A 22,223-nucleotide genomic window follows, 5' to 3' on the forward strand; every position below is an offset into this window, starting at 1 on the left:
ACAAAATTATACACATATGTATAATACTTATTTTTTTATACACATATGTACAATTTAAGGTAAATGATAATGTACACATGTGTACATTACGTAATTTGATATAATGTAAAATTATACACATGTGTATAATACGAAGTTTTTTTTTATGAAACCGGAATGATATATAAGAATTTTGGTTTATTTAATTTCTAAAATATTTTGTTATTTTTTGTTTTATGATTTTTAAATATTTTTTCAAAGATTTTTTAGTGGTCCAAAATGGTTCTCAAAGTTTTCAATTTTCAAATGATTCTCTTGGAATCCTTACCCTATTTAATTATACCTAAGCGTCATTGGGGCTAAGTTAAATTAATTGGGCTTGGTGTATTGCGCAAATATAACTTGAATTTAGTGTATTGCGTCTAACCCATCGGGTTTATACGAAACAAATGAGCCAAGCTCCACATGGGTTTACGTGTTAAACCCCTTAATAATGTCTAATTTGTTCCATAAGTGATTGCGTGTCTAATGCGATTGATTATCTATATCTCTTGTGATGCGTTATTATTTTCTCAGCCCTATTTTTATAGTCGTCACACCTTTGTTACTAGTTAGGTTTGGTTGTGGGTTTATTTAATTACATCATCAATGTGCAAACTTTTTGTTTACTTGAGACAAAAAACTTGCAAACTCATTGTCTTTATTTTTCAGGTGTTATTTAATAGTGTCACGACTGGAATAAGTCGATTGATTGGATTAAAACCCTAGAAGCTGAAAACTTTGACTTGATCGAGTTAGGCTCTTAGACCTCGCATTACTACGAAGATACTTGTCAAATCTCAATTCGAATTTGTCCTAGGTGGTTTAAATTCATGTATTGTTTCAATTTATCAACTGTAATGGCATTCTACTAATCTACTCCATATAAGCCCTAATCAAATTCCACTGCTTTGTATTGATTTAGATCGTTACCTCTCACCCCTTTGTGCAAGCATGACAATTCAAGGTTTTGGTAAATTAAGTTGTCTTAGTGGCATTTAGGCTTTAACATTCATTAGGACAATCATTCAATTCAGACTTAAACTACCTCTTAACCATTAAGATGTTATGAACAAGAAAGATGTAGTCTTTTAACAACCATTAAAAAACTATCAAACAAACCCTAAGAGCATTCTCATCCAACCCCATATTTTGGGGGTGTTTGGGATTGCTTATTTTCACTAACTTATAACTTATAAACCTATTGAAAAGTAATAAGGTGTTTGGGATTACTTATATTATGAGAGAAAAAGTTCCATAAGTTACACTTTTGTAACTTATTAACTTAATGAAAAATTATAAGGAGACAAAATAAGAAATCCCAAACACCCACTTTATGTGGGGTGTATTTTTATAATTTAGATAGTGATTTAGGGTGTTGTTAGTGAATAGTTTTTTTTATTTTAAAAAATGTAGTGATTTTAATAGTATATTTGAAAAATTACTATTCACACCATATAATTTTTTAATGAGTTAAGTGTCATTTTAGTACCTGTGGTTTGGTCAACTACGCAACTTTAGTACCTATTCTTTATTTTGTGCAAATGGCTACCCAGTTTCAAAAAACTTGCATTTTTAGTACCTTTTTTTCTAACCCCGTCTATTTTTTCCGTTAAGTCATGGATAATTTGAAAACTTCGTTATTTTCTTTCCTTTTAAACACTTATATCTTGTAAACCATAAATCCCCAAATCATAACATCAAAATCCAAATCCTAAATCCCCAAATCCTTTCTCCATATCATCATAGGGTTTGAATTATTACGACATTTGGGGATTTAGGATTTGTTTTTTGATGTTATGATTTGAGGATTTAGGGTTTGCAAGATATAAACGTTTAAAACAAAATAAAAAAAACAAAGAAAATAACGAAGTTACCAAATTATCAATGACTTAACGGAAAAAATAGACGGGGTTAGAAAAAAAATACTAAAAATGCAAGTTTTTTTGAAATTGAGGTAACCATTTACACAAAATAAAGAATATATACTAAAGTTGCGTAGTTGACCAAAGCACATGTACTAAAATGACACTTAACTCTTTTTTAATATATTTTGAAAGCGGTTGTGAATGAAATAAAGAGAAATGTTAATGATAAAGATATAAAAGAAAATATTATTTAATTAAATTGAGATAAAAAATATAGTGATTTTTTGGGTAATTTTGAATTTGAAGATAAGAGTTAGATGTGAGTGCTCTAAGACTTGAACTACATTAAGAGTAGCTAAGACCTGAATTATATTAAGAATGCCAAAGACTTGAGTACAAAAATTCCAACCACTACGTTATGAACCATTTGCTACCCTGATAATAGAAACAATTACTTGATATTACCATAATTTCAAATTTTCAATTCAAAATTCCTAATGAGACAATAGTCTTACTTAAGATTTTTATCAGTCTCTTTCTTTTGATTCTTATATAACCATTAAAATCAAATTTTAGTTTGTTACCTTGAATTGTAAATGTTACAAACATAATTAATATCTGACAAACCAAGTTAATAACAAAGCACGATCTATTCCGTTGAAGTAACCTAACATATTACTGTTAAAGAAAAAGTTGATCTTTATATTTTTTTTGAATTATAAAAGTTTATAGGTAAACCAAAACCACAAGCCGACCAATCTGACCAAACTACACTTTAAATTTACATTACACAAATACGACCAATCTATCGATTTGCATTCCGACATGTTTTTAAGCCAAAGAAACCCCAAAGACTTTATATCGTTGAAACTGTCTTCAATCTTGAGTTTTCTTTTTTCCTTCAAATATCTTCTCATTTCTAGCTTTGAACGATCTCCAACAAACAACCAGCAACATACCATCGAACACCTCCTTCCGTCGGCCTACCAACCCCACAAAATGGCTTGATTCTAGCAAATCTTTGACCAAATAATTGTATATCTACGAAATCTTACACCACAGACTCACAAAGTCCACACAACTACAACAACCGAGCACCCAAATAAAAAATGACCCGTCATAAGTTGGAATCCTAATAATTTCCGCCCTTGGTACATTAATTATCCCAATGATAATAAGAAAAATAATTAATGTAATAATAAGAAAAACATCTCTTTGTTTAGAAAGACAATAAGAAAAATATCTACAAAAGTGAAGTAAATAATAATAATAATAATAATAATAATAATAATAATAATAATAATAATAAATAGGGCAGAAACAACAAAAGCAGACGGTCCTTTACCCTTTTCTTCGCCCGTTGCCCGACATAACCAACCATAAACACCTTTTGCTGCTTCTGCTTGCTTCCTGGAGTCACTCTTCTTTCTGCTACACACCTCCGACTCAACGGTTCGATCTCTCTCTCTCTATAACACAATTCGTTAGTTAGGTTTAATTAATCCTGCATTCATCGATTCAACGTATCGTCAATCTTCTTCAATTTTCAAATTCTGTTGAAATTGAATCGATGATAATCAATGGTATATGCTTCGATGTCTGAACTCTAATGTTTGGCGTCCGATCATAGGGTAGTAGCTTCAATTTTGAGTTATAATTTGGTAATTGCAGCTTTAATTATGTATGTATAGTTTTAATTTAAGAGAAAATGAGACATCTAAATGATCAGATTACTTTTCAAGGGTTTTACAAAATGGTTGATATATATTTATATTTATACAAGTTGTAAGTCTGTCTTTTATCTGTTAGTTGTGCTTAAACTTAGTGTCTGAATTAGATTTTTTTGTGATGATTGTTGTTGCTGATGCGTATCCGCTCCACACACACGTTTATAATGTTAACAAAAATGTATGTGTTTTGAATCTGGTACGGCATGCTTATACCGCTATATAATTGCCACTTTCTGTATTAGCGTTGTTTCTATGCTTCAAAACAATATTTTTTGTTTCCTTGAAGCGATTGATGTTGTTTGTTTATGTAAGACTACGGAGCTTTGTATTTTAGAAAGATTGTTTATCTTTTTAGATTTTCAAACTCTGTTGGGATTGCTCTATGATAAACAATGTTATATGCTTTGATGTCTGAACTCGAATGTTTGGTGTCCGATGAGAGGGTTTTTAGCTTGATTTTGTTTAAATTGTTAAGAATTCTTTTTTTTTTCGGTTGATTTTTGGGGAAATTGATTCTGTTAGATAAATGCTGTGGACTGCAATTGGTGTGCGCACTGTGCAGAAAGTGCTGGCTTGATTTGTAGTGTAGTGTTTGTGGTTTGGCTTGAATTTGAGTTATAATTGCTAATTGCAGGTTTAATTATGCATATGTAGTTGAAATTTAACAGGAAACGAGACATCTGAGGGTTAGGAAATGATTAGATTGCTTTTCTAGGGTTTTTGAAAGAATTTTGAGAGTTGTTTATATGGAATCTTGTAATTCAATTACATTATATTCAAAATGGTTGATTTGTTGATGTTTTCTTGCAGGATATAAATCAGTCTTTTATCTGTTAGTTATGCTTACAAATAGTGTCTAGATAAGATTTTTTGTGATGATAGTTGAAGTTTCTTTAACTTCTTTCTCAGTTGGTATGGATGGTAACTGCGTATCCGCTCCACATGTGTATTTATAATGTTGACAAAAATGTATATGTTTTGAATCTGTTACGACAGGCTTATACCGCTATATAATCGCCACTTTCCGTATTAGCGTTCTATACTACAAAACAACATCTTTTTTTTCTTCAAGCGATTGATGTTGCTTGTTTGCTTCAAACTTCTATATTTACAGCTTGCAGAATTTTCTAGAATGCGTAAAGATACACTTTTTACATAATTGTTGAAGTTAAAGCTGTTGATTCAAATATTCGCAAGTGAGTATGATCATTAAGTTATAGTTTTCATCGACGCCACAAAGTTATAATTCTGCCATTAGGGATTTTTAACTCTAATTTGATTTCCTTCGTTTACTAGTATCACATTTAATACTCTATTTCATTTTCCTACCATTAACGTGCTACTATAATGCGCTGTCAGATACTCTATTTTTTCAATGGCCAATAATTCTCAGTATCCTGGCATACAACCGCCGCCTCGACCGCATGGTGTCGCCATGGGACCACCTCTAAACAGTTATCCACCAGTGGCAATGCAAGTAAGCTTTTTTTTTCGAACTTTTTTTCTGTAATTCTAATCATTTTGAATCTGAAGCAACTGCTCTAATATTGGAAATTATTTAGTTCCGCCCCGCCGGACCGCTACGGCCGCCAACGCCATATATGCCCATTGTATCTCAACAGTTTTTTGCTGTCGGGAGGCCAAATATGGTGTCTCAGTCAATGCAACATTTACCTCCTAGACCTGGACTACCAGGTCCACCACTAACACATGGCATAGTACCGCCACCTCCACCACCGCCGCCTGCGGCCCAAGCTTTTTCAGTGCCTGATGTTCAACCGCAGGCTCAACAAGCGGTTCCAGTACCTAATAACTACGGGCCTGGTCTATCTTTAACGTACAATGTAAGATACTAAGTGGCTTTAAACTGTGTGCAATTTAATCAATTGCATTTTTTATTTATGTTAAATTTGTTTTAGCAGTTACCAACAGCAGCAGCCGCACAAGTACATGTGAATGCAGAAGCAACCAGTCAATACCAGCCAATATCGTCAATAAATTTGCCCGGTTTTCCTCAAGGTGGACCTTCTATTTTGCAGCCTACTGAACAGACATTAGTTGCATCTTCTGGTCAAGTAAGGATCAATGATTTTTTTGTTATTTGTTGTGATGCACATTTGTTGCAAGTTTTACAGTTGATTAATAATTGACCATATATGAAATGGTATATATGACATCACACGTGACATTGGATTATTAGGTAACAACTGACCTACCAAAAGCTGTGGAAAAGGCTGCATCGGATTGGATTGAACATACTTCTCACAAAGGAAAAAGGCATGTTTGTTTACCTTACTCTTGTATCTTCTATTATTGTGTTTTGATGTGTATGCTCTGTATATATTTGTCAAGGATACATGTGTGCACTTTATGTTACACATGTATTCTTACATACATATGTTATGCATATACATGTATATTTGTCTGTGTGTGCATATAGACATGTATGTATTTATTTCTTTGTTTATATAGACATATATGCATGTATGCAATGTGTTTGTTTATGTATGTGCGCATACCTCACTTTTGTTATCTGTTATTTATTTTCTCTTACCGTGTGATGTAGCATGTGAATTTCTAGTACAAATTATATTAAGATGTTATGCTTTAAAAATTTATATGCAGCATTTTTCACAATTAACATACAAAGCATGTGCGTTTTCATTCTTTGTTATTTGTTCTAAATGTCATACCAAAAAATAACAAAATATGCAAGTGGAAACTGGAATGAAGTAAGCATGTGTTAATTTGGATCTATTATAACTAGTTTGAAGTAAAGACCTGGTAATGTAATACCTAAGTTTACCATGATATAATTAAGGTAGTTGTAGCGAGGGCATTAGTACGCTATGGGCCCCACAACATGTAGAATAAGAATGTTTAAGTGATGATTATATTTGTTACAAAATTGAGGACGGAGAAGATGAATAGTATTTTGAGTCTAACTTTAACCTATCATTTTATTTAATTTTCTTTAGAGCATGCTTTACATATCAACTGGTGAATACATGCTATTGATTTTGGTGAAATTAACCGTTTGATTCACCGTATCATTTTATTTAATGCCAATCTAGAGTTCATGTCTGTAATTAGGCATCTAAAACACCAGATTTTTTAATTGATATCATAATAACATATTTCCTTCTGAAGTGCTTTGCGTTTAATAAACGGTACTCTATCATTGTTACAGGTACTATTACAACAAAAAGGCAAAAATATCCAGCTGGGAGAAGCCTCTCGAGTTGATGAGCCTAACTGAGGTGTGTATTTAAAAGTTAATTACTGTCATTAAGTTAAATGTTTTAAGTTTTTAAATCAATGTCCATTAAACAGAGGGCTGATGCATCTACAAACTGGAAGGAATGCCCTGCTCCTGATGGAAGAAAGTGTGTATTCTGAAACATCTATGCTATCTTATGTTTAAATTTCACAAATGCATAATAAGTACTAACTTCTGTATTAACAGGTATTACTATAACAAGGTTACTAAGCAATCAAAGTGGAAAATACCGGATGAACTCAAGGTCTTTTTTTAGCATCAGTTCGCTAATCCTGCATTTGCGTAGCTTTTAAACTCATTCAATTTATGAACAAATATATGCAGTTGGCTCGTGAACAATGGATAACCAAATGTAACACCAATGAACAGCAGTCAACAAAGGATTATGATAATGAAACTGTGGTTCCATCAGTGACTCCTGGTTCAGATAGCCCGTCTTCTCAGCCTCATGAACCAGGTTCGAGCCCTGCCACAGTGGCTAACCTTATTCAACTTGTGCCATCAGGATCTGTGCTGACTTCTGAGTCAAAAGCTTCCATTGAGTGTTCTAAAGTCACAACAAATGCTGCTGAAAATACACCAATGCCTGAAACATTGGAGAATGTTTCAGCAATAACTGCTGTACTTTCAGAAAATGTTAACATTGAGGTAACCCCCCATCCCACCCTCTCTTTCTTTTTTCACAGTTGTTGCATTTAGGCTGTAAGCATATTTTACTTAATCAAATTACTCGAATTATAGGAACCCAATAGAGGCACTGTAACTAATGTTAACACCAATGCTGCTGCTTTAGAAGAAAAAACAGTTGATCATGAAACCGTAGTTTATGAGACTAAACAGGTATTTATCAAATATTTATCAAATCTTATACGTCAATACTATTTTACATTTATTCATTTACATTAATCTTCTAATTATATATATTTATTTGCCATATGATTCAGGAGGCTAAAAATGCATTTAAGGCTCTTTTAGAAGGTTTAAATGTTGCTTCTGATTGGACTTGGGATCAGGTAATTTGCAGACTGTTTTTAACAAGTAGATCTGGCATTCAGATATTTTGACATCTATAGTTTTATCATGCAATGAGTGTAATTATTTGCAAACTTTTATTTTATAAATTGATTTAGCATTTGGATATCTTGACATTTGTAATTCTCTTAATCAGACAATGCAAGTAATTATTAATGACCGAAGATATGGTGCTCTCAGAACAATGGCAGAGCGGAAGCAAGCTTTCAATGAGGTAATTATTAACTGAATGTTTGCCACTTTATTATTTATGTGCGACCATTTATAAAATGCATACATATATATTAAACTGTATATTTGTATTCTTATGTCTTAGTTTCTAGTACAAAAGAAAAAACAGGAAGCCGAACAAAGGCGGGCTAAACAAAAAAAGGCACGAGAAGAGTTCAAGAAAATGCTGGAAGTAAGTTGTAATTTTTATTTTCTTCACACCTAATTTGATGCAACTGCTTCTTTTATCGTATTTGACTTTCTTCACAGGAGTCAAAGGAGCTCACAGTGTCCACTAAATGGAGGTCTGTCTATACTTTGGAAAGTTATTATTTTTTTGTATATATTTGTTTACTTAACTGTTAATAATAATTAATAAGTATATTTGTATAATATTATTGTATATAGCAAAGCTGTTGCTATATTTGAAGATGATGATCGTTTCAAAGCTGTTGAGCGGCTTAAAGACCGTGAGGATATTTATGACGATTATATAACGGAACGTGAGAAAAAGGTCAATTCCTTAAAGATTTATATATTATTGGTTATATAAATGCTCATTGTTTTCTAGAGATCTTTTGAAACTTATGTGGCATTATTATTTTTTTGGTGATTTTGTTATCAGGAGCGGTCCAAGTATTTAGAGGAGCAAAAGAAAAACAAAAAGGAGTACATTGAATTTTTAAAATCCTGCGACTTTCTTACGGTACTTATCTCTAGCACTTTTAAGGAAAAATAGTTAATTTGTTTCACTTATTTTTATTATTTTCAATGTCAGTTTATTTCCTTCTATTTGACAAATTAACATCTATATGCAGGCAAGCAGCCAGTGGCGGAAAGTGCAAGATCGCTTAGAAGCTGATGAACGCTGCCTTCGCCTTGAAAAAATTGATCGCTTAGAAATCTTCCAAGTACTTTCATTCAAGTTTTTTTAGGATTTTAATTATGTGTGTGTGTATACATATATATATATATATATATATATATATATATAGGATCATGATCGTTTTGGAACTTCCAAATATATTAAGAACTCTGAACAACCGAACTTTTTATCTATTTAATATACTTTTTGAGGGTAGTTTTGTCAAATCATTATATGTAAATGGTTATTACACATATATGTAGTCTGGTTATTACACAAATAACAAAAATACCCTCAAAACAGTATTAAATATATAAGATAAATAAATAAATGATTGGTTGTTTGGAGTTCTTGAAGTTCTTAAACATCATGGAGTTCAGAAGAGATCCAAACCCTATTATATGTTTGTGTTGTGTATTAAATTTGCATTATTTGTCAACTGAATAACGTTTTGTCTCAGGAATACATACGTGATTTAGAGAAGGATGAGGAAGAGCAGAGGAAACTGCGGACGGTACCTTAAATATATGAATTAAATTGACAGTTACAATTTGCTTTTACTCTGATAATTTTGTTTATGTTTCATTTATACAGGAAGAATTAAGAAAAACAGAGCGTAAAAATCGGGACGAATTCCGCAAATTAATGGAAGGACATATTGCCTCCGGGATGCTTACTTCAAAAAGTCACTGGCGCGACTATTGCATTAAAGTAAGCAAATATAGTTTTCATCTTGTAATTACCCAATTCTCATATTAGAACATGAAATCACATCTTACTTGTATATATATTGTTTTGCCTTATAGGTTAAAGATTTACCTGCATATTTAGCTGTCTCATCAAACAGTTCTGGCGCCACCCCAAAAGATTTGTTTGAAGATGTTATAGAGGAGCTAGAGAAACAGGTAAACCTTGCCCGATCATATATAGTTTTTTTATTATTTACAATTTTAATCTGTATTATGTTGTATATCGCAGTATACTGAAGACAGGGATCATATAAAAGAAACAGTGAAGATGAAAAAGGTTTCCGTTTTATCTACATGGACACTTGAAGACTTCAAAAATGCAGTTGCTGAAGATCTGAACTCACACCCTGTTTCAGATGTTAATTTAAAGGCAAGCTTTGACGTATATAATTATATATTATTTCAGGCTATATTCTTTCTGTAGAAAAATATAAAACATGTTTTTACTATTTTGCAGCTTGTATTTGATGAGTTACTAGAGAGAGTTCGAGAGAGGGAGGAGAAAGAAGCCAAAAAGCGTAAACGTGTTGCGGATGACTTTTATACATCTTTGACTACTTCTAAGGTTTGACTACATCTTTGACTACTTGTATAAAATATATGTTTTTTATTTAGTCAAGTATCGTCTTGTTGCAGGAGATAACTTCATCTTCCCGGTGGGAGGACGTTAAGCCTCTCTTTGAAAACAGGCTAGAAAACTGGTATTTTCTTTATTTCGTTTCTATACATTAATATTATTTTTGTTGATATATATATTCTGTAGCTTAATCATTGGTTGTTACATAGGTTTTGTGTGGATGAAAGCTTCTTTAAGGATATGTTTGACAAACACATAGCAGAACTAAAGAAAGCAAGAGATGAGCGGAAACACAGGGAAGATAAGGTACAAAATAAGTACAATATCAAATATTTGTTGTATTATTATTGTTATTATTTTCTTATTGTGAGAGTAATATACAGGCTAAAGATAGAGATAGGAGAACAGAAAAATCAAGAAGGGACAAAGATGGTAAAGGTAAAAGTGATAAGCGACGAAGGGACGAGGGTAGGGATTCTCACAGACATAGTACCGAACACAAAAGGACAAAACAGGTATTATTATTATATATAACAAAAGAACACTTTGGTGCCGCAAGTCCCCGATTGGGCCACTTGACGGCACCTTAGTGGTCGAAGACACTGGCTTTTTTTTGTTTTTGTTTTTAGTTTCGGCAGCGTAACGAACATAACGTAAATCGATCGAATGCCAATTTTGTTTTTCTTTTTTGTTTTAGTTCCGGTACCATACCAAATGTGAAGGAAACCGACTGAATTCACTTAAACACACTGCATTTTGTTTTAGTTATGGTACCTTAACGAACGTAACAAAAACCAATCGAATGCCAAATTTGTTTTTGTATTTATTTTGTTTTCGTTCGATACCGTAACAAACGTAATTGAGTCCGACCGAATTTGCGTAGACTCACCGTCTCAACACCCATGATTGACAACGTTCAGGTTTTACCGACTCCCGAGTTTTAGTTCCGATATTATAACGTATGTAACCGAAACCGACTGAATTCGTGTCGACTTACTGCCTCAATGTTCGGGGACCGACAACTCTTGGGTTTTACCACCTCCCGGGTTTTACCGACCTGTCCCGGGTGAAACACTAGTTTATTATAATTTTGTTTTAACTTTGTGGTTTTTAGTTTGTTTAACATAATGAAGTTATTTGTTGTGTTATAGGGTGAGCAACAGTCATCTGCCTCGGGTGAACATGAGAGCCGACATAAGAGACACAAACGAGACCATAGGCGTGATGATCAGAGGGTAGCTGAAGATGGTGAAGTTTGGTAGTTATGTAACTGTTTTTTGTTGTGTAGATAGATTTAGATTCTTACAGTTGTTGCCTTTTTGTACATGCTCATACACAAGTTGCTTTATGTGGCAAGTGTTTGAAAAGGTTAAGTTAGTCATACACAACTGCAGTTAGGAGTGGGCAGAAAATCACACCGGTTTGGACATGGTCGACCCCAGCCTCAGCTGGTGTGTTTGAACCGGTAGTTGAACTTGGTGTTCCGGTGATTAAACTAATACCGGTTTTTTTATAAAAGATTATGGATTTGTTTTGATGACTGGTGAAATTATGACATTTTTTTAAGTGCTTTTAAACATCATATTTTGTTTCTTTTGAGTAACTTCGTGGGTTTCTTTTTTCGACCTTTTCACTAGACTCTACATTTAGAAGTGTAAAAAAACCATTTTCAAAACCGTACAGGTTTTAATTCAATCCGTAAGGCTGTGTTGTGGAGGGGCTTTACCACCTGTCATCGTCACGTAGTAAACGGGAATTTAAAGCCGCCCTTCATAGAGCTCCATTGTGGTTTACCTCCCCCACCCACCCCCATTATATGTGTGAGGGAGAGTACAAAGCAGCTATGGTCTCCTCTATACCACCAACCAAAGCCACCCTGGCATAGTGTTGGGGGGCAGCAAAACCCTCTAGGCCACCCACAACGGTGAGTCTTAGGTCTTCTATAATGTTAGAAAATGTAATAATGGTGTTCTTGAAGCATAGAATATATTTGATATTTCAAGTTAGTTTTTAGGGTGAGTTTCAGGTAATTAAAGCCTCAATACACTGACTACGACAGTCTTTCACTAGCCAACATCGGGTACCCAAGTCGACATGAAGCATGGTCTCACAACCGGAGATGCAACCGGAATTACAGAACCTATCTCAAAAGTGACTCGGTGTCATCTTACTCATAAGTTGATACATACAGTAAGCCCAAAGAAAGATGCGCAAAACGAGAACAATATTTTTCAAATATAACAAAGTGAAGATAAAAGTTAGATGAAGCTGCTGCATGTAAGGAAATTATTACTCTTGCAATTCATATCCAGTTACAAAATTAAAAGATAGAAAATCTTGACACATTGTTTTTTTGTTTTTATCATCACACACTGATTACCATATGATTAATCTGTCGAAAGTCGGATTCTGATTGCAGCAAGTATCATCAATCCTGGTTAAAGAAAAATGGGAGCATTAGTACAACTGCAACGAGTGGTAGCACTTCTTGACGTGACCCAAAACATTAAACAACAATAATCTGGTCCTGGTTTGTCATTTCACTTTTAACCCGTTTGATAAACAGGTCATGTTTGGATTGCCTTGTTTAACCCATTTTTATTAAATTATAAGACTTAACATGAATCAAATAACCTTGGAAACATGTGTCTCTGCAGCATTAAACTTCTGAGAGCACTCCGAGTATGCAGACCCGATACCGACTCCTGCACCAAAAGCAACTGATGCCCAGCGTGTCACAGGCGAACCTGCAAAAAAGAAACGCCAAATCAATTTCTTTTATTTGCCATTTTTATTTCTAACTGGAAAGTATTTAAAGCCTTGAAACGTAAAAAAGAGTCGAACCCCAAAAATAAGATTAAAGAACATATTAAATAAAAAATCAAAGAAACAAGTATGCACACATTCTACAAGTACACGATACAAATGCAATCTCCTGTAAAATTATACTTATACATTAACCCAATTACCCAAATGTAATCCTTAGTTTTAGGGGTGTGCATGAAATCGTAAGTGCTGACAATGTTTCTTCTTGATTCTGTCTCAGTTCATTTCCGTTAAAAGATGAAAAATAAATTTTGCAAAGAAAACTTGAAGTCCTCAAATTAAATTCAAAGCAATAACCACCCTAATAATGTAGCTATAGAAATAATAACCAGCCTAGCCTAGCCTAACCTAACCTAACCTAATCTAACGTGTACTATGAGTAATTGAACAATGAATGAAATTAGGGTTAGAGAACTGACGGAAGAAGAGGAGGCCAGCAAGAACACCGGTGGCGGAGGAGTAGACGAATCGACGAACACCCAGATCAAGATACGCATCCCACTTGGCATTCACATCGTAATCAGCACCAATCTCTTTCGTCGTCGTTTCAGCCATTCTTCGATGGATTTCAATTTTCTGGTCTTTCCCCTTTGTTTTTCTTTTCTTTGTAAACCTAATTTCAGTTTCAAATTCTAATGGGCTTGGAAAATAACTCTAAACTTCACTTTTCATAAAATCGTAACCAACTTTAAAAGTTGTTCCAATCAGGTTAGTGAGACAAACTTTTGTTCCAGTCAGGTCATTGAACTTTCATTTTTGTTTCAATCATTTTTGCTGCTATTTTAGTAAGGTTCTTGTTGCTGATTGAAGATTTGAAGAAAGATGAAAAAAGCAGACAACTGTTCCATTGAAAAGTGACGTCAGCAGCTCTGTTCTTTATTTTTCTTCCAGATCTACAATCTATTGGTGTTTTCTCTTCCTTATTTCAATTAAAGCTTTAATCTTTATTTATAAATCTTGCTCTAATCATATCAGACACATCAGATCTGAACAACCTGTTTTCAGATCTTATTATTTTGAAAACATTTTTTTACAAAGAAACTGATTTTGATTCTTTCAAAAAATGTCTGGATATGAGGAACAAGAAGTGTCTACTAACAAGATTCCAAGATCGTATGGATAGGAAAACTTTACCAAGTGGAAAGTACTCTTTGAAGCAGCCGTATGCTATAATGATATGGATATGTGGAATTCAATCAAGAATGGACCACGGGACAACAATGAAGGTGCAAATGCAAATGCAACTGTTGCTGTGCGTGAAAGATTGAGAAAGATAGATGACAAGGCCTTAGCTATGATTAAGCTAGGACTGTCTTGGGATATTTTAACCAAGGTGGCACATCATACAACTGCCAAGGCAATGTATGATGCCATCCTTGAGTGTATGAGGGGAATACTATGCTGAAGAACATAAAGAAGCAAAGATTGAAGCAACAATTGGAAAGGTTCAAGTATAGGAGGGAGAAAGATTGAAATTAATTCGAACGATTTCTAGCTATTGTGAATGAGTTGAGGACAACTTATTATGTCATGACTGATTTTGACCTGAATACTAAGCTGCTCAACTCAATGCCTAAGGAGTGGTACACTGCCTGCAAATTCATCCTTCAGAAGCCAAATTTCAATGACTTGAAGGTGGATGATGTAGTATGTTTCCTTCAGGCTGCAGAGATAGAAATGATTGAAAATGAAATGATGAAAGAAGAGAAGCCATGTTTTCAAGGAACCAATGCTCTCATTGAACCTATGGGGAATTGTCAACTAAAAACCAACAACAGATTCCCATAATTGAAGAACCAAATGAGCATGGTGTTGATACACCTAATGTAGGTCCCCCCGGGGCGTCGCTGATCGATACGAGATCCGCACGAGGTCTAGGAGTGCGGAATCCTCCTAGACTCGTTTATTGGTGTAAAGATGAAGAACACAAACACGTACACGAACAAATACACGAACAAATACAAGAACGGGATAATCAAATCTGCAGATTCTTATATAATAATCAAAACACTTACATACCACACATGAAAACAAATGACACGGCCGACCCGAGGTGAGCTCTACCTCGGGCCGTCCCACACGGCTCACTCTCTCGGTTTCTCTCTAGCTAATTAAACTTATCACACAATACTCTGATTTCTGGATCCTTAACCCTAAACACGACACACATATATATATATAAACTTCACGGGCTTGGGCTTGTAGGCGAAGTTGTTACAACTTCGCCTATGGCGAAGTTGATATAACTTCGCCTATGGCAGAAGTTGTGCTAACTTCTCCTATAGCGAAGTTGTTATAACTTCGCCTATGGCGAAGTTGTTCTAACTTCGCCTGTGGCGTTCCGCTGGTCAGAATTGCATAGCGACGGTCACAAAATGCACCAACAGACTCCCCTTTGACCGTTGCTCTCAATTCTAACAAACACGAAAGATCATCTGTTACAAAAACATGCACCAACAGACTCCCTCTAAACTGATGATCTTCTGTTTGCCCTTCAACCAGCCGTGTCTGAAACTGTCATGTAGCTTCACAAATCTACCAATCACCCAGCGTCTTCCATATCAGATCTCCCCTTCAGTGTAAGCTTCACCGACTATAACGATTGAGGTCTTTGAAATGCATGCATCCTCGTGCCAATAGATCATCTCAACCAATCACGTGAGTCCATCTGACTTCACCAACACGTGAAGTTGGGCTTCCTCCACAACTTCACCAACTCGTCGGCATACGATAAGGTTTAATCTTCAACTACTCAACATCAAGTGATCAATTTCATCACAAAACCACCTTGACAGAATCTAACACATAACCATTAATTAATCCGAAGCATCTTCAATAACCAGGGATAACGATCAAGAACATATACACTTTAGTTCCTGATTAAATCCAACTTGTTCCAGAATTTTCACTCTAATAAATAAGCATCACGTTTCAGGATCCAATTCTCGAACGCCTTGAAAATAACATAAATAATATGCTCTTACCGCAATCCAGTAATGACAAAAACCTTCAGTTCAATTTGACTTTCTTCAGTTGGTCAACCTCGAACAACAACAATTTCATTGCCCACAAACACCCAAATATGTGTCAATATCCAGTTTCAAACAATATCCCATTCACAACTTCAACTCCATATCCAGAGTTGACACGTATTTGTTCACACGTAAGACCAAGAGATAACAAGATCACTCGTTGACGGAACAACATCTTTGGTCTCACAATAATCGTGTACACCTGGCCATACAGACGAAAACACCAAAATACTCTTTTTTTTTTTTTTTAACTTCGCCGAGAAGTCAACTTCGCCTAAAGTCAACTTCGCCTGTTCATAACTTCGCCTGGCTATAACTTCGCCTGTCCATAACTTCGCCAGACCTTATATCTTCGCTGAAACCCTACGAACAGTGACGGCAACTTCGCCTGATGAACAATAACTTCGCCTGCGGCGCTGTTCGGCCAGAAACGCACAGAAACGTGCCAGAAACACCAAAACGCAGATCTCGAACCATAGCATAAGAGCCAAAGGCTCTGATACCACATGTAGGTCCCCCCCGGGGCGTCACTGATCGATACGAGATCCGCACGAGGTCTAGGAGTGGGGAATCCTCCTAGACTCGTTTATTGGTGTAAAGATGAAGAACACAAACACGTACACGAACAAATACAAGAATAAATACAAGAACGGGATAATCAAATCTGCAGATTCTTATATAATAATCAAAACACTTACATACCACACATGAAAACAAATGACACGGCCGACCCGAGGTGAGCTCTACCTCGGGCCGTCCCACACGGCTCACTCTCTCGGTTTCTCTCTAGCTAATTAAACTTATCACACAATACTCTGATTTCTGGATCCTTAACCCTAAACACGACACACATATATATATATAAACTTCACGGGCTTGGGCCTGTAGGCGAAGTTGTTACAACTTCGCCTATGGCGAAGTTGATATAACTTCGCCTATGGCAGAAGTTGTGCTAACTTCTCCTATGGCGAAGTTGTTATAACTTCGCCTATGGCGAAGTTGTTCTAACTTCGCCTGTGGCGTTCCGCTGGTCAGAATTGCATAGCGACGGTCACAAAATGCACCAACACCTAAGGCTTTTGTTGGTGGTAGTTCAAGCAACTCACAAAACCAACAGAGGTTTAATGTCCAACTCTTGGAAGAACATGATTCAGCCTCAATGGCTAGTGGGCATGGACCCTATGCTGGTGGTAATGGAAGTCATGGATCAGATTATCATGGTTTGCTCTCAATGTTCACTGATTCTTATAATGCTTTTGTTGCAAAGAACATGGTTCATACAAGCATTGTGCAAGATGATCTAGAGCAGATAGATGCTGACGATTTGGAAGACATTGATTTGAAATGGCAAGCAGCCATGTTGGCTCTTAGAAGCAAAAGGCTATATATAGGGGTGAGCAAGATAAGGGTCGGACCCTTGAAACCCGGTTACCCGAATCTTAAAACCCTTAATTAGACCTGAATAAATAATATGGGTAGGGTAATGGGTATTTAAATTTCACCTTAAAGGGTAAAAGAGTTTGAAGGGTCCGACCCTTTTTCAAACCCTTGACCCGTTTACTAGATAGATATACATCAGATTTTGCGATTAATCTAAAATTTATGAGTTTGTATTTCATATATGATTCATCAGAAATTTCCCAACTACTAAAAAAAATAAAATTAAAGGGTCACGCTACTGAATGAAAACATATATATAGAAATCACTTAATTGTTCTCTACATGTAATTTGTGAATGTGAATATTGTTTGCATCAATTCAAATGGTTGATAAACTTTCGAAGTTAGACTTTACTATGTTATTAAATGAAAATATAATTGTTCTACGATTCATATATTAAAGTCATATATGAGATATGCAACTAATAAATGCAAAAAAATGAGATGTGATTAATGTATTAAAGGGTAAAGGGTTGAACCCTTAAAACCCTTATTTATACCCGACCATTTTATTGTTTAGAGGGTAGGGTCTAGGGTCCACGTTTCTTCCTAAAAGGGTAAAGGGTCCGGGTAGTGTAGTAGGAAAAAGGGTCGGGTCTTACCTTTTGAACAGTCCTAGCTATATAACAGGACTGGTAGATCTCTTCTATCAGGACCTAATGAAAGAATTGGTTTTGATAAGTCTAAAGCCATTTGCTATAACTGCCAACAACCTGGTCAATTTGCCAGAGAATGCAACATGCCAAAAAACTTTCAGATGAACCAATACCAGAATCAACCAAGAAATCAGCAGCATCAATATCAACAGTTTCAACAGACTTCAAGGAACAACAACTTCAATAACAACAACTCCAACAATTATAACCCCAAATTCAACAACTTCCAACAGCCTCTAATGAACAATAATCAACAAGGTGTGCCACAGAATCAAGGCTTTCAAAGGAACAACAATCAAAATCTTCAAACTGTTCCAAACAATTCAGTTCCAACCAACCAAAATCAACCCAGAAATCAAGGAAATGTGGCTGTAACTTCACAGCATGAGGGTAATTTTGATTGGATTAATCATGAAGAAGACATTGAAGAGGACATCAAGAGGGCAAATGTGACATTTAAGGCATTGATTGAGAAAGAAGTTGGATCATCATCTCAGGTACACTCTACTCCTACTGTTGACTTAAATGAAATTATCAATGAATTAAAAACAAAAGTAGGCAAGCTGGAAAGTGAGTGTTTTAGGAAACAAAGTATCATAAATGGATATGAGTCTAGTGAGCTGATCAATGAAGAAAAGATTAAAAGCTTGGAAGATGATTGCATGATCAGTTACAGAAATCAAACCAGATACATCACTGAGATAGATGGATTAAAGAAAATGTTAGTTGAAGAAAAAATGCAGAATACAAAACTGCAAGTTGAAAATGAATTCTTGAAGAATTTAATCTCCACTGGAAATATTTGTGGAATTCATAATCAAGTGAAAAAAGAAGACAAATACAAAGCAGTTCCACCTCCATTCAACAACAATTTTATGCCCAAAGTTGACAAAGAAAAGAGAGATACCTATCTGCAACAATTCAAAGAACTGTTTGATGATAAAAGAGAATTTGTTGATTTGTACAAAAATGTTGAGGTAAATGAAGAAGGTGAATTTGTTGTGAAAGAAGAATTGAAAGAAGAGAAATCAATTGGAGTACAAGTCTCTGAGGATGACTTTGATTCTAATGATCTCAATCAAGATGATTTGAGTGATTTGAGTGATCAGATCACAGATGAACAGATCAAAGAAGCTGAAAGAGGAAGAAGATACAAGAAACCAGAATCTATTGACAAACTTCCTTTGTATCCACCTGTCACACCTAGAATAAAGAAACAGAATGGGAAAATAAGAAGAGAGCATGTTTCTTATGACAGTTATGAAAAGAAAAAGGTAAGCTACAATGCAGTAAGGCCTCCAAGCAAGATTGTGTTGGAAAGGATAAAGCAAAACAACAAGAAGAAGGTACCTGAAACTGTTGAAATTGAGAACTTTATCCCTGTTTATCCAGTTTTTTGTAGTCATGAAGTGCTTGATATTGGAGGAGTGGAAACATTGGAAGAATATGAAAATAGGCAGTTTAGATACAAAGAAAGCAGTGATGAGGAACCTATGATTATGGAGAAAATTATCTTTGTTAAAAGCTAAGTTGAAAGTCAAGACATCAAAATTGAAGAATTTGTACCCTTCTCTATTGATTTGATAGTTTGAAGACTCAAAAGACTCTTGGAGTCAAGTCACCTAAACCAAGTGAAAGATTCAAGAAACCAAAAGAACATGAGATATTCAAAGGAAAGGTTTGGTGCAAAAAGTGTGATGAATATAGTCACCACACAGATTCATGTAATGAAAGATTCAAATTCAAACCCTTTCATGTCCCAGATGAAACAAAGTATGGCCAAGACTTTGTTCAGTACAAGCAAAAGTATGAAGCATACCTGGGAAAAGGAAAGGTATGTGAAAATGAAACCACAAAGAAAGATGAGTTGAAATCAGCTGAAGAGACAAGAAGTGAAAAGAAAACTGAAGTTAAATCAAAGAAACAAGTGACTAAATCAGTAATAAGAACTATGTCTCCTAAGAAGCATGAGAAAACTGTCAAGAAGAACTTTCAACCTTTGAGAATCAGCCCCAAACAAGATACACAATCAATCAAGTCTGATAATTCTCAAGGTTCACCTACCAGCAGAAAGACAAGAAACAAAGGTGTCTTTTCAAGAAAGAAATCAACAGAAATGACAGGTGATGAGAAGTTCTTGTTAAAACATGGACATGAACCAGAAGGATTTCTTTGGAAACCCAAGGATGAGACTAAAGTAGAAAGTATTGCTGATGTAAAAGAAGAATCAGAAAAGAAAGATTATGTAATTCAAGAACATGATAATGCATCAGAAGAATCACAAATCACAACCTCATTTGTAAAAACTCCAAGAGAGTGTAGATATGAAACAGATAACTCAGACAACCTTGAGTTGACTCATGAAGATCCTGAACCAACAACACTCACTTCTAGTGCAGCCACTGAAATTGAAACTGATGAGTTGCAAGTTGAAATGACTTGCACTTCATCACCTAACTAATCAAATCTTTTCTTTTGTGCAGGAACAGTCCACTCCACTGAATGACATATGGTACATGGATAGTGGATGTTCTAGGCACATGACTTGTGATAGGAGGTCACTGGTTAATTATGAAGAAAAGTTTGAAGGTCCTGTGGCATTTGGAAGTGATGAAAATGGAGGAAAGATAGTTGGGAAAGGAATTTTAACAAAGGGAAAAGTTTCATTTAATAATGTGTTTCATGTTGAAGGTTTACAATACAATATGCTAAGCATATCACAAATGTGTGATAAGGGATACATAGTTGGTTTTGATGACTCACACTGTTTCATCTTAAAACCTGAATTGGTAATCCCACCTGAAATGATTATGATGATGGCACCTAGAAATGGCAATCTATATGAGCTCAACATGAAGGAAGCTGTTTCAAGGGGTGGTACATGTGTAGGTCCCCTGGACGGATCACACGAGATATCCCGATATACACAGGTGCGGAATCCCTGTGTAGATCGTTACGGACGTAGAACACAAGCACACAAACACACGAATACGATACGAACAAACACACGTTATATTAATAACTCAACACGTTATACTTACAGACTCTCGACCTCACGTCACTTGACTCACTGAATTACACGTAAATTAACCACACTAAAACGATCAGCCGTACCCTATATAAATACACGACAACTTCGCCTCAGGCGAAGTTGTCCATAACTTCGCTCGTTCAACAAGTTCGCCTAGGCGAACTTGTCAACAACTTCGCTTTAAACAAACAAATACATAAACAATATTACAGACTCGATTACAGACACTAGACATATGAACTACTGACATTTATGCATCAACAGACTCCCCCTTGGCAGTAGCTTCATATCTTGATGTTTCAGCTCTTGTCTCGTAATCCTGTATCTTCACGCGTGCACTCCTTCTCTAACACACACCGACACAACTCGTTGATACTTTCTTGCTTCATCCTTCCAAGCTGGAATATAAAAGATCTTTTTCTCGTTGAGCATCTTCAGATCAGCTTGCGATAAGTTTACAAGATGCATCGGATCGTAAACTCTAAGGATCTCTTGTTCATCCTCATCTTCCATCACTGCCTCAGCTGTCTCACAATCAACGAACCACCACTTTTGGTCTTTGAGCACATCCTTGGGCATAAGTTTCATCGGTACTTCTTTAAGGCACCGGATTGGTTTATACTTCATAACCATCCAAGGCTTTCCATCAGCTCTCAAACCTCTATCCTTGTCTTCAACAAGTTTCCCTTTCTGTGGTTTCAGCAGCTCAAACTTCTTTTCCTTTATGCTCTCTTTCCATACAATTTTCCCTATGACTCTAGCCATATTATCGTCACTTCGATTGATCAACCCCAATCTGGCTAAGTCTTTAACCTCGCACTCAGGCAGTGTGTTTAACGATCTCAACATTCTTCTGAGGTACTGAACTCCATCATATCGTTTAATCACGAAGAGCCGCAACTGCTCATCA

At 35.4% G+C, this 22,223-nt stretch overlaps 1 protein-coding gene and 1 pseudogene across 3 annotated transcripts; one reads left to right on the plus strand and one right to left on the minus strand.

The window, feature by feature from the left end:
- The first annotated feature begins 4,985 nt into the window (after positions 1–4,985).
- On the plus strand, positions 4,986–12,016 carry LOC143555954 (pre-mRNA-processing protein 40A-like). 2 transcript variants are annotated; one of them, XM_077045409.1, is made up of 25 exons: positions 4,986–5,093; positions 5,179–5,460; positions 5,536–5,691; positions 5,817–5,893; positions 6,807–6,876; positions 6,950–7,002; positions 7,083–7,140; positions 7,221–7,544; positions 7,638–7,736; positions 7,841–7,909; positions 8,065–8,142; positions 8,245–8,331; positions 8,409–8,443; positions 8,547–8,652; positions 8,764–8,844; positions 8,957–9,049; positions 9,464–9,517; positions 9,598–9,714; positions 9,810–9,908; positions 9,982–10,122; positions 10,210–10,317; positions 10,389–10,453; positions 10,539–10,635; positions 10,713–10,844; positions 11,481–12,016. In XM_077045409.1, the coding sequence occupies exons 1-25, from the start codon at positions 4,992–4,994 to the stop codon at positions 11,589–11,591; spliced, it is 2,694 nt and encodes an 897-aa protein (XP_076901524.1). In that variant the 5' UTR covers positions 4,986–4,991; the 3' UTR covers positions 11,592–12,016. The 2 variants fall into 2 exon arrangements, with proteins under 2 accessions (XP_076901524.1, XP_076901525.1); XM_077045410.1 differs by having other exon boundaries at positions 5,539–5,691.
- A 562-nt stretch (positions 12,017–12,578) lies between these two features.
- Positions 12,579–13,710, minus strand: LOC143555950 (MICOS complex subunit MIC10 pseudogene; annotated as a pseudogene). The gene is made up of 3 exons (XR_013139286.1): positions 13,575–13,710; positions 12,964–13,076; positions 12,579–12,763 (listed from the first exon to the last, which is right to left on the minus strand). The product of XR_013139286.1 is annotated as an MICOS complex subunit MIC10 pseudogene (transcript).
- Positions 13,711–22,223: the final 8,513 nt, after the last annotated feature.

Source organism: Bidens hawaiensis, unplaced genomic scaffold (assembly GCF_021521415.1).
Source record: "Bidens hawaiensis isolate Kalapana, Puna unplaced genomic scaffold, B.hawaiensis_p1.1 tig00018419_1, whole genome shotgun sequence".
NCBI classification, from domain to species: Eukaryota; Viridiplantae; Streptophyta; class Magnoliopsida; order Asterales; family Asteraceae; genus Bidens; species Bidens hawaiensis.

What these genes read in the sequence shown, in the direction of transcription:
- LOC143555954 (XM_077045409.1), top strand. Translation starts at nt 4,992, where the DNA reads ATGGCCAATAATTCTCAGTATCCTGGCATACAACCGCCGCCTCGACCG. An exon ending in GTCTATCTTTAACGTACAAT is followed by an intron (nt 5,461 to 5,535) that starts GTAAGATACTAA and finishes AATTTGTTTTAG; the next exon opens with CAGTTACCAACAGCAGCAGC. An exon ending in AATCCTGCGACTTTCTTACG is followed by an intron (nt 8,845 to 8,956) that starts GTACTTATCTCT and finishes ATCTATATGCAG; the next exon opens with GCAAGCAGCCAGTGGCGGAA.